This window comes from Condylostylus longicornis, unplaced genomic scaffold (genome assembly GCF_029603195.1).
Source record: "Condylostylus longicornis isolate FDR11 unplaced genomic scaffold, ASM2960319v2 ptg000055l, whole genome shotgun sequence".
Taxonomy (NCBI): Eukaryota; Metazoa; Arthropoda; class Insecta; order Diptera; family Dolichopodidae; genus Condylostylus; species Condylostylus longicornis.
Window position 1 is genome coordinate 10,492,037 of NW_026578024.1, and position 13,069 is coordinate 10,505,105.

Sequence of the window (13,069 nt, forward strand, 5' to 3'; positions counted from 1 at the left end):
TTGAATTAAGCTGCGAAATTTTATTACAGTTTAATATTATAAGCTAATTTCATATATAATTATGAGATTTACAATTTAATTACGCGAAAACTTTGTAATAGGAAAATTTGTAGTAAAAATTTTAATAATTTAATTCGTTCCATTATGGCGAACTAATTTCAAATTATAATTACTGAATTTAGAAAAAATGTTATAAAAATTTGCTATACATTGAGACAGCGCAATTTTTTATCAGGTACTCTTGAAGCAAATTCAAATGTAGTTGGACGTTCTATATTAGCATGAGAATCTCTTCTTATTCTCTCTGGCGGAATACCCATTAGAGAATGTATTGGAGTGTTTCTTTTTATTAAAATTTGTATAATTCTATGTTCTAAATCAAATAAATGATCATCCGTTTCATTTGGAATTTCTTCTCGCATAAAATCTGCTAATCGTATAACATATTCTACATTGTGTCCACTAGCTCCTGAAGATTCACTTATTTGTTCTGCTATACTTTGTATAGGTAAGTCTCCTACCCATAAAGAATTTTGATCGGTTGCAATATAGACTAATACTGGAAAAGCTTCACCACGAAATTCTGTATCACAAGTAGCCACTCTAGGAAAAAATTTTGAATCTAACGTTACATATCCGCCTGAAAATTCAAATATAAAATAAAATGAGCATTAATGACGTTATAGTTGAAAATAAAATAATAAATATAGGAAGCTCGCAAACAAAAGAGAAGAAAAAATTTAATAAAATTAAAAAGATTTTTAATTTAAATTAAGTACATATGTATAAACAAAATAGCAATTTTATAGCGTCTTTGTTTATAAATAAAGAAACAAAGTCCAATTTTATATGAATTAATATATACATATGTACATATTTAAGTATTATATTACTAAAAATTGAATTTTATTGTTCATACATTTTTAAAAATTAAATCTTTCAAAAAATACCTTCATAAGCATTAACATACATAAAAGAATTCAATAATTTGTCTAATTTAAAACTAACAGTAACATTAAAAAACTATGTACATAGATATATATGTATGTAGGATAATATTTTTCCTAAAAAAATTATTTTAATTAATCTTACCTATTGTACATTCACGTTGCTTTAAATACTCTAATGCTGTCCTGCCAGTTATTTTATAAGCGCATCCCCATGTTATTCCCTACAAACATTTCATATATAAAATTAGTAATCAAAATTTTTCATTTAAATTTATAAATCACATATACAAAATAAAACATTTTGTGTGTATATAAGTGAAAAAATTCTTGGTGTATTTTATTAATGCTGAAAGCCTTTCAAGTTGTTTCTCGGGGTTACAAACGAATTCTTAGGTAATTCATAATTAAATACCCTGGGGAAAGTCCCTGGGCCTCGCAAATTACACATTTTGTGTGTATCTTTAGAAAGTTGGGAGATTTAAGGTCTTCTCATTTCAAAATAGTTACAATTGAGAGTGAGGATTTATCCGAGTTTCTCATTAAAATGTAATGATTTTTGAAATTGGCCAAAAAATTTATTAGATATGAAACAAGTTCCAAACAAAATTTGGAATAACCAAATGGGGCTTATTCTGGGAGACTTTCGCAATTTTTTTTTATATGGATACATAAATGTTTTATGTGTATATTGTATTGATTAGCACAAAATACCTCTTTTTCAGCACACAATGTAGCAACTCGTCCCGGCTAAAAATAAAAAAAAAAACAAAATTGTATTTAGTATATTCAAACATATCACCCATATTTTGTTAGCTGTCTTCCATATAACTTAAGGTGATGGAGTTCAAATTCCAAAATTGATTTTATTTGGAAAATTACACGATCTTCTATTAACAACTCATCACGTCCAATGATGCGACTAACATGATATGGGTGATATGTATACATATGCGTATTTATATTTAAAATAAGTATACAAAAGAAGGTAGTGTATTATAGAAATAAAATAGAGCATGGCAGGCAGGTTTGAATTTTAATGAAAATTAAATAATTTGACATTCATAGAATTTTAAAAATTAGATCCTACTTAGATACTTTTTATTTTTTTATATATATGTATATAGCATTTTTTATGCATGAACATATTTATGTAAGTATTTATAAAAATATATTGCATATTCAACATGTTATGTTTTGCAATATTGCGTTTATGAAAATATCTACTAAAAAATTTAAAAATTATATTTAATATTGAAAAATAAATTTTATAAGTATGTACATATTCATATGCATAGTAATGTTTAATCACGTAAATACGTAAGTATATCCCATAAATATTAAAATAAATAGGTACTTATATATTATACATTATATCATATGTATGTACATACATATATGTGTATATGAAACAACACGTAGATCATGAGTGACAAAAAATAATTTTTTTTTTATTAAGGTCTCTTAAATTTTTTATATTCGATCTTATATCACATTTATAAGATCTTACAAGAAAAGTAACAAAAAACAAAAATATTTTAATATTCAAAATAATAAAAAATAAAATTAATGAGGATTAATTATTACATGTTACACAAAGCTTTTTTTAATAAAGTAAAATTACATTTCACCAGTATAAATTAAAATAATCAAATTCATTTTTCAATCAAACTCGTATTTCTATACAAAATAAATAAATATTCTAGCAATAAAAATTTTAAAATATTTTATATACAAAAAAAAACAAATAAATTGTATGTAGGTATACCTATAAAGTAATATGTGTTTATGATGTGTGTATATATGTATACATATATGCAGTATCTACCTACCTATGTACCTATAAATTATTTATTTTAAAGTTTTTTTTGCGACGTTCTTTTTTACTAATCAGCGGTAAAAAAAATTTTTTTTCGAATTTTTTTTTTTTTTGGAAATTATTTAATTTTCATTTTGAAAATTTATTTTCTGAATGCATCATCATTCATTAATGGTACATAATATTTATTTTATATTTTAAAACAACAAGGATTTTCGATAATTTAGTTCTAATTTAAGTCTTAATATAAAATAATTTTGAGAAATCCAAAATTGCAAAATTGATCGAAAATAACAGCCGTGTTTAAAGCTATATGCTAAATTTACAATTTTTTTTAAAACTACTACAAAAATATTATGATTTATAAGGACAGCATAAAAGGAAATTGTTAGATATTGAAGAATTACTCGTGTATGATAGGTACAACAAATCTGCAAAAATAAAGTATTCTGTTTCTGCAGATTTGTAAGTAAGTATGTCTGAAAAGACTTTTAAAATTTAATTTAGAATTTTCAGTGCATGTCTGAATTAATAAAAAAATTCCCAACACCATTTTAATAACGTAAATAAATGAATTGACCTATGAAATAATCATTTTTCTTTTACCTTATCCGGAGTTCCCCGATGTGAAATGCTTCCTTGCCAAAATCGTCTTACAAAACCACGTATATAACCAGTTACACATTTTGTATATGTAAAACCAGGATTCCAGCATAATGAACCATATCCAAATATCCAACATGTTATATTTTCGTCATTACCATTATTATTAATCTCTAAATTTCCAATACCTTTTAAATTATCTGCAACTGAATGTTCCGAATCGGAATCCGAATCATCATAAAATAATTTTCGTAAATCCATGATCTCAATTTTTTATTATCTTATTTTTTAGTTATATTTTTCTTTAATAATAATTAAATGCGTCTTTTTATTTAAATTATTTTCTCTGAGATTTAAATTTTAATGAAAAAAAAAAAAATATTTATTTAATGTAGATTCCCCGATGAATGAGTTTTTAGTTATTAAGTTTTTGAATAAAGTCTATTTTTTATTAAGAAATATGTATATATGAATGTACAGATGTATATATTTTGGTTTCTGCTTCAAATACTTTATAACACAAAATGTTTTTTTTTCTTCTTTTCACACAAATAATATTTAATTAAATTAATTTCAAAAAAAATTACCGTAATTGTCTTTAATTTGAATTTGTGATTTTTATAAAATTGTTTTTAATATTGATGAACAATCAACTAAATTTTGTTGAATTTTTTGTAAGAGTCTCATTTGAACTATATTTGAATAACCAATTTCATATTTTATAATTTAATTTAGATTTATTAACAACAACCGTATATAAAAAATATATTTTGGTAATAATTTTTGATTTCGCTTTCATTGTATTTTGTTGATCTTAAATTGAATGAATTGTTTGTTATACGTTTTTCTTTATATTCATTTTTTTTTTTTTAATAAATAGTAGAATGCCGCCCGCTCTCCAGCTGATTGTTGTTTCTGATACTAAACTGAAAATATAAATTTTATTTTCTTTTATTCATTCTCAAGGATTTGCTTATTCTCATTTTAAATATTATTCTGCTAGCTAGTGGCGTTAAAATAAATGTATAAAAAGTTTTTTTTTTGTTTGTTTCACTAAATAATTTTTTCGTTCATTCGAAAGTAAATCAATATTTTCCGATTTTCATAAAGATAGCTTTAAAAATGAGAAAGAAATTTAAACAAAATATACAAGTAAAATGAGAATTTTTTTTTATAAAAAAATTTAAATAATGTAGTAAAGCTATTTTTTTTAAATGTATGTATATTTTTACACATGTATATAATTTGTATATTATATTAATATTATTATTATCTACAATATAAATTTATATATGTACGTCATAAAGAATTTATAAAATTAGCTTAACCTTTAATTTTAGTAAGAGAATGTCAAGATGTAAAATATAAAATTTTTTGCTGAGTAAATAATAAATTTTTTTGGCAAATGTATGTACATAAGTATGTAGATACTCAAAAATTTCTTTTTCTTTTGTTTATTTAATCATCAATGCAATTCTCAGAGCTTGTACTAATATTCCTCACTCATTAAATTAAATTGTGTATGTTTTAGCAAATATGTACATACATACATATATACATATGTAGAAGCAAAACACATGATGGAAATTTAACAAAAAAAAAAAAATTACTTGTAAGCAAAATGTGCTTTAACCTGTTCTGTTATGATGTGATGCCAGATGCATTGTTATTTACTTAAAAAATATTTCTCCAACAAGAATTATAAATATTGGAACAGTTTATGTTATAATTTATAATAACATACATACATTGATGAATGTATTTATGTACACAAATACTCGAATGATATTTATTATAGCAAAATAGCAGCAACTACTGTATACTGTAAATACACACTGAAATTTTTTGCACATTTTTGGTTCACTAAATTTTTAGCCCTATTTTTTTAAGTTAAAAACAGCTTTTTACACTTTTGGAATGAACATTAAAATTAACCATATATGTAAATATTATTATAAAAAAAAGAAAATACAAAATTTTATTTTAAAATAATGACAACACTTTTTAATTGTAAAATTTTTGTGCTTTAATCAAAAAATACATGAAAACAATTTTATTTTAATATTTCTAAAACCACAATTTTACAATAAAAAAAAAAATCAAAATTGTTAACAAAAAAACAATCGTACTATTTATTTAATTTCAATAATTGAAATATTTAGATAGCCATTACTACTGAATTATAAGATATTACAATTTATTAATTAATAACAATTTGTGTTTAATGACAGAAAAGGTAAAGAAAAATGAATTGAAATAACAATTTCATATAATAATAATATGTAACTAATATGTACGTGTATATTTTTCAATAAAACTATATTTTTTATTTTTCCTAATCAAAATATACTTTGTGCCTGATCCCAATTATTTCTATGCTTAATTTATATTGATCATAATAAAACTAAAAACTATTTCTTCTACAGCAACATGTATTTATAAGTTTCGCTTGTTTAATACCGGAAAGAAATGCTCCATGTGCTGTTGAATAATAATTACTATGACATGCTTCGCCAGCAAAAACTACAGTGCAAGAATTTCCAATATTTATTGGATTTTTTAAACATTCTCTACTCTTCTCATTTTCGTCGTATTTAGTACTTATAAAACTATAGCCTCCTTTTACGAAAGGATTAGTACCCCAACGAGTACAATAATAACTAATTGGTTGGGGTACCTTTTTTTTGGTAAAATGTTCTAAAATCTTCACACATGTTGTGATAATTTCTTCGTCTTTTAAACTTTCCATTTCTTTAGCGCCATAACTCCCGATCCAACCTACTAGAGTATTTTTGGGGCCAGGATAAAGAACATCAAATCCTGTTATATATTTTGTCCAGTGAAGTTTTGTAGTATTACCAATATTTATATCATTCCAAATAAATTGAATTCCTTTCCGTTCACCCCACCAATTTTCCGCAAATTGGATATATATTTTATTCATAGTTTCAAAACCTATATTATTAATTGCATTACGATAATCCGAAGGCAACTCTGGCTCAAACAATTTCAATTCTTCTTTCAAAACACCAATTGAAAAAGTTATAATAACATTTTTAGCATAAAAGACCTCATTTTCTGAAGTTTCTACTCTTATTAAGTCTTCATTGTTATACTTATATTTCCAAATAACTTTTTTTACAATTTTGTTCAATTGAATATTTAAGAATGGTCTTATTTCTTGTAAAAGTGCCTTCACTAAAGTAGAAAATCCATGTTTGATGTTAATGTGAATTTGACATCCTTCACCGCTTAAAGAATATAAACCCCATGCTTTGGCGGATACTGTCTTCAAATCATTTGAGCTATTATCTATGATTTGAAAATTTCGATGCCAATTTAAAAGTTTCCGAGCCTGTTCAGATTTTTCTGTGTCATTTTTAATTTCATTGTCCAACATTTTAAAAAAGTTTTCGTGAAGATAATCTTCAATCGATTTGGGATATTCTGTAGCATTTGCAAATTTTTCGCATTCTTCTAGTATTTCTTTTACAACCGTATTAATTTTTTCAACAAACGCTTTATCAATTACATTTCCGTTCTCTTCAAAAAAATCTCCTAAACCTTCACCAGATTTTTCCGGTTCAATTAAATTATATTTTTTCCCTATATTGAATAACAAATTTTGCTCGTCATGTAACCATTGTGCTCCTACATCTATTCTTTCACTGGTAGCTTTATTATTTAAAGTTTTTAAATTTGTAGTTAATATTCTTCCACCGATATAATTTTGAGCTTCCAATATACGAACTTTTAAATTAAAATTTTGAAGAGCGTATGCAGCTCCAAGTCCGGCTAACCCACAACCAAGAATAAGTACATCAGAAAAGTTATCTTCAGAAAAATGTTTTATTAATCTGCTTGCTTCCCTCCAACCACTTTCTACTGCTCCATGTACAGTCGAAAAATAATGATCATGCGTTGCTTCGCCAGCAAATAATAATATTGGCACTCCATCTTCACTAAGTATCGGTTTTGCCAAATCTCTTGGACATGCTTCTAATCTTTCTGCAGCTACTGACCGAAAGGAATATGATCCGCGGAAATTTGAGTTACTGAACCAATTAGATCTTTTAATGGAAACGATTTCTGGAATTTCCCAACTTAAAAATTTTTTTAAAAGAAACATGCAACTTTCTTCAATCTCTTTGTCGGAATAGTTTTCCATACTTCGAGCCTTCTCTCCGGAAATCCATCCGCAAAGAACGTTTTCTTGATAGTCTGTATAAAATCCAAACAAATCTTCAATCCATGAATCATTTCTTTTCCTAATATTTTCAAGTTCATCGACATCCCAAAGGATTGAAAAACCTGGCCAATTCAAAGGCCAAAAACTCTTTGGGAATTCTAAATAAATTTTGTTTACGGTTCCGAATCCAAGACCTTCAATAGCGTTTAATTTTTCTTTCGGTAGTTTTGGTTGAAAAATTTCATTTTCTCGTTTTAAAACCCCTAATGAAACAGTGCAAATAACATGATCTGCCAATATTTCTTCAGAATCCGAACAAACGATTTTGATTTTCTCGCCTTTATTTCTTGACCAACAAATATTTTGAACTTTTTTTTTAAATAATATTTTGCCAGTTAAAGTTCCTAATTTTTTCTCCTTTTTCGATTTCATTAAAATTTGCAAAAAAGATACATATCCTTTGTCTTTCCAATTTAAAACTGGATCACCTTTACACTCCCAGTAGTCGTTATATCCCTTACCTGATATATCTTCTAAATAATCTGCAGCATCAACAGAGCACTCAAACTTTTTGTAAAATTCAAAGAATTCGTGCGCTACCTTTTTACTAATATCTGAATATTCTGGTTTGTTTAAATGTTTATTAAATTCATGATTCAAATAAGCACCAAACGAATCTGTTGAATCATTTAGATCATATTTTGCTGCTTCTAATATATCCGAAACTAAAGCGGTTAATCTTGATGTGATGTCTTTGGGAATTATTTCCTTATTTGATCTTATTAAAATAAATGATGCATATACATCTCCTGTACTACCAAATATATTTGGATATTTAGAACAAATTTCATAAACAACGTTATTTTTTTCCCCATGACACCATTGTGCCCCCAAATCAACTACACCTTTTCCAAAAGGAATGGTATTAATTCGGCCACCGATTCGATCTTCAGCTTCCAATATTTTCACATCAATACCATTTTCTACAAGTTTTGTTGCCGCTGCAATTCCAGACGCTCCAGCTCCGATAATAACAATATCCAGCATTTTTGTTTTCTAAAACAAAAAGCCAGTTAGTAGACACATTCATATATTGGCACTCACATCATATTAATCTAGTCTACTTTAAATTGTGAAAGTGACTTCTCAAAATATTAAAACATGTTATTAATACCGTTCAACTTGAAAACGACATGCTTACATACTAATGTACACATTAATTAAAAAAACTTTCTTATTATAAATGCATATTAATATGTAATCTGATTGCTTATCAAGTGAAATATTCACCGATAATTGAAACAATTTCTTAAAATTACATCATGTACCATGAATCAAATGTATATGTACATACATATACATATTTAATACATCTGCATCTGTACCTATGCATCAAAATATACTCTATGTACATATATGTTTATTCAATTTTTGATATTTTGTGAATTCACAGTCTTTCTTATGTTCTAGTTTTCAGACTAGAAATTTCAAAATTATATATTTACCTCAATTATTCAAAATAATTAAAATTTCATTGTGAAATCTTCGAAAACAAGGAGTATACTTCAAAATTCGCCTTTTGCTGCGTTTAATCAAAAATAAAGAAATTTAATTAAATGCTTTAAAATTTACTCTTTTGGCGACAACAAAACTTGTATGTGGAGTATATGACATTCACTATGTATATAACTTAAATTGTACATAATGTAAAAATTCAACGCATGTAAGTTTTTGACAATAGTGACAGCTGATTGTTCAGAATAATTATGTTTATTCACAATAGAAAGATAATTTCATTAACTGTTATGCTGCTTTTGTTAGTAGAGAATTACGAAAATAAATTAGCAACTAAATAATGTACAAGTTATATTTTATAAGTTAAATTTTACTTTATTGATATTTTAAATTAATATAACAGTTTATTAAAAAGCAATAGAACAATTTTCGAACTTCAAATGAAATTGATATAGAAGTGACAATTATTATACAAATTAAAAAACAAACACATCATTTACACAATATTAATTGGAACGGAAAAAAAAATATTGACTTGACACTTAGATCAAATTCCATTAGAATTTTGAAACAAATAAGCAAACCATAATAATACCAAAAACAAACCACAAAAATAAATTTTAATATAAATCAGCTTTAAATTACATTTCACTTATTTTTTAATGCACGAAGTATCAACAATAAATAAACAGACTTATACGCATATACTTTCAAAATTACTTTCCATTTTCTCTCATCTTCCATCGATAAAATAACTAATGTCATTTTGTGTAAATTGTAGGAATAAAATACAGAGTCACAAAAATTATATTTCTAATTCACAATATATAATTCTAATTGGCAAGTACTTATTATTTTCTTATTGTTCAGTAATTAGGATAATTTAAATATTTTTTAAATTTAACGCACTGAGTATATTTAAAACTTAACTTCAATTTTAAATTATCGTAACGTAAGCGTATAGTTGCACCTTAACCACTCAAAATAATATATATGACATATCTTATAAAAGTCATAAAGCGCAAAACATGACAAATATTCATTCATAGTCATAGTAAACAAAGTATATATTTCAGTTGTTTTGTTTACGAATTAATTTAATCAAGTGTAATCATAAAAAATAGAAATTTTTGAATTGCAGTTTTGTGAAAAATATTAAATATTATTTTATTAAAAAATGAAGTTGTGTTTTTATGTGAATTTGGGATTCATTTAAAAAATTTTGAATATTGCAAACACTGCAAAGTGTTTTGAAAATATTTTGTAAATTTCTTGAAATAATTTTAATAAATGATATCGAAAAGTTGTGATAAAATAAATTTATTTTTAACTTGATTTAATTAAAGTTTATTTAAAGTTTAAGAAATTAATTTTTGCTGTTCTTATCAATTTATCTTTTAAGATAAGGTAGAAAGTATTGAAGGTATGAAAAAAATCTGTTTTTATTTTATCTAAATTAAAGTTGAGTTTATGACTATCTTGAAGCATACCGTAAGTAAATTTTTCTTAAAATATTAACTATTTTATCATATATACATATATACATATTTACACAGGCGGTTAACAATATATATATGTAGGCATAAATATGTTAAATCAATTTTGTATCTTGGATTTTGTATTCGTTTATTGTTTTTTGGAATCGCATATTCATATTTAATACAAAAGGTTCCGATTATTGAATTTTGCATTTTGCTTAAATTTTCGAGCAACAAGTGAGATTGTTTTTCTGATTTTTTTTTTGTGATTTCTGTTCTTTTTTCTGATTTATCTTCTTGTAAAAGTGAAATAAATTTGTGGCTGGAACAAAAAACAGCCGATTTGCAAAAATATCATTTTTAGAAAAATCAATTTTTTCTTTTATTGAATTTTGTACATACTTATTTATATAATATATTTGTACAAATGTGTACTTTTTTATATATGAATATACGATATTAGCATTCATCAAAAAACCCTAAGAGTAAATTATTCGATATGTTGACTTAATAAATACAAAGATTTAACCTTTGAACAGTACTTTAATTATTGTACTTCATTCGCTTCTTTCACATAAATATTGGAATATTTGTTAGAGCCTTACAATAATTTCCTAAAATCATAAGAGTCTCTTCGACAAATTCTCTTTAAAATCTTTTGATTTTTAATTTTTGTAATTTTTTTTGACTTTCATTTACAGTTAAATGTAATTTTTGCATACGACTGTAAGATAAATGATTAGTCCTTCTAGAACACGAAAAATCTATAAATAACTAAAGAAGTTTAAATCGAATCCTTTTCAAAAATAAATTGATAAAAATTTTTTAAAAGTTCTATTTGACCTAAAATTTTAGTTCCTTATAGGTTTGATTCAATTGATATTTATTCTAAAATTCTGAACGGGCTCATATGCGCAATTAATGGGCTCATATGCGTATAATTGCTCATATGAGCAATTGATACATATGAGTAGTTATCTTCCTAATCCTGTTCCTTCCCTATTATTGTACGAACCGAATATGGTTATCATAATTAAAGAGAGATGCAAGTATTGAAATTTTAATGATATGTAAAATATTTTATATTATCATCATTACATATTAATAAATAATATGTGTATACATATTATGTACACAATATCGTATAGATATTAAATCAAAACAATAAAATTTTTAAATAATATAAAAAGAACAATGGGCAAAACCCACCCTAAAGTGTTATTTAATGATAAGAAACTCTTAATTGCAAATTTTGTTTTGTGAATCACTACTTAATTATATATTCTGTATCAATTAATAAAACAATGCTATTTTATATTAGAACCAGATTATTATTTATTTGCTCCAGTTAAAATACCGGCAGTATAAATTATTTCCTTTAAATTATTATATCAGTACATATACTAATTTAAAAATATTTGTTATTGTACAGATGTTGACCGCGTTTTTTAAATTGAAAATAATTATTTAGATAATGATGAATTGAGTTTGATTGTTTAATAATTTGTTATGAAGATTTTTTAATTGATTATTTTCCATTTCAATTAAAATTTTCTGTATTTCATTCCTTAAATTTAATGTATCAAATACTTAATTACATATTTTTATGTTTATAATAAATTTAATGAAAATTAATTTTGTCAAAAGAACTACGTATATATGTACATATGTATGCAAGTATTTCGAATACGGAAAACGATATACTTATTGACCAGTGGACACGAGGCCAAAATTTAACAATCTTTATTTTAAACAAAAAGTACTTAAACTAATTTTTTTTACAATTTATATGAGATTTATTACTTATGTGTATTGATAAGATAATATACGCAAGCACTTATTGATATAAAATAATTATATATACATGCAAATTGTATTTATTTACGTTTTATTTTAATTTTTTCCAAAATAAATTTGTACATAGCTAATGTACAATAGGATACATCATATATGTCTCAGTACATTTTAGTATGAATACCTAATTAAAAGAAAATTCAATAAATTATATCGTTTCATTAAATGGTACCCTACTAGCACAACTTTTGTTCAAGTGCTTAACAAGCTACAACTATACCATTATTTCGTTAGAACAATTTTTATAAAAGGGTATTTGAAAAAAAAGCAAATTAATATTTGCTTGAAATTGCATAGTTGCCAATTTGGTACCATTTTGGATAAATGACTACAATTTATAATTTTTTTAGCACTTACTCATAAAATAAGTCCTAATTTATTAATAAAGTTACTTAACTAATTAAAATACTGAGTACATATGAACATATTTTACAAACCAAACATGAAATTTAATAGTTTTCACTGAATGTTATTGACTTATAAGAAATTTAATGATCCCTTACGTCTATTGGTTAAAAAGTTTTCATTTTAACAATAATTTATAATATATGTATGTTACTAATTCTAAATAATTATCTTAATAAGAAAATTTAATAAATTGCGCTCCGTAGCGTCAGAAAGAAAATGTCGCAAAATAGGAAATGCCGCAAATGCGTTCATATTG

General features: G+C 24.6%; 2 protein-coding genes across 3 annotated transcripts; both read right to left on the reverse strand.

Moving 5' to 3' along the window:
- Window positions 1-48: 48 nt before the first annotated feature.
- On the reverse strand, window positions 49-3,644 carry LOC129611696 (putative glutathione-specific gamma-glutamylcyclotransferase 2). The gene is made up of 4 exons (XM_055524967.1): window positions 3,373-3,644; window positions 1,662-1,697; window positions 1,093-1,171; window positions 49-640 (listed from the first exon to the last, which is right to left on the reverse strand). Exons 1-4 carry the CDS (start codon window positions 3,628-3,630, stop codon window positions 204-206), a joined length of 810 nt encoding a protein of 269 aa, XP_055380942.1. The 5' UTR covers window positions 3,631-3,644; the 3' UTR covers window positions 49-203.
- Window positions 3,645-4,158: 514 nt separating this feature from the next.
- On the reverse strand, window positions 4,159-9,202 carry LOC129611694 (spermine oxidase-like). Of its 2 annotated transcripts, XM_055524964.1 has the most exons (3): window positions 9,064-9,202; window positions 5,830-8,614; window positions 4,159-4,295 (listed from the first exon to the last, which is right to left on the reverse strand). In XM_055524964.1, exons 2-3 carry the CDS (start codon window positions 8,603-8,605, stop codon window positions 4,291-4,293), a joined length of 2,781 nt encoding a protein of 926 aa, XP_055380939.1. In that variant the 5' UTR covers window positions 8,606-8,614; window positions 9,064-9,202; the 3' UTR covers window positions 4,159-4,290. The 2 variants fall into 2 exon arrangements, with proteins under 2 accessions (XP_055380939.1, XP_055380938.1); XM_055524963.1 differs by lacking the exon at window positions 4,159-4,295 and having other exon boundaries at window positions 5,397-8,614.
- Window positions 9,203-13,069: the final 3,867 nt, after the last annotated feature.

Excerpts from the sequence above, each read along its gene's own strand:
- LOC129611696 (XM_055524967.1), bottom strand. The coding sequence starts at position 3,630 with ATGGATTTACGAAAATTATTTTATGATGATTCGGATTCCGATTCGGAA. Across the intron at positions 1,698-3,372 it reads ATCGGGGAACTCCGGATAAG|CCGGGACGAGTTGCTACATT; the intron begins GTAAAAGAAAAA and ends TTTTATTTTTAG. Across the intron at positions 641-1,092 it reads GCAACGTGAATGTACAATAG|GCGGATATGTAACGTTAGAT; the intron begins GTAAGATTAATT and ends TTGAATTTTCAG.
- LOC129611694 (XM_055524963.1), bottom strand. The coding sequence starts at position 8,605 with ATGCTGGATATTGTTATTATCGGAGCTGGAGCGTCTGGAATTGCAGCG.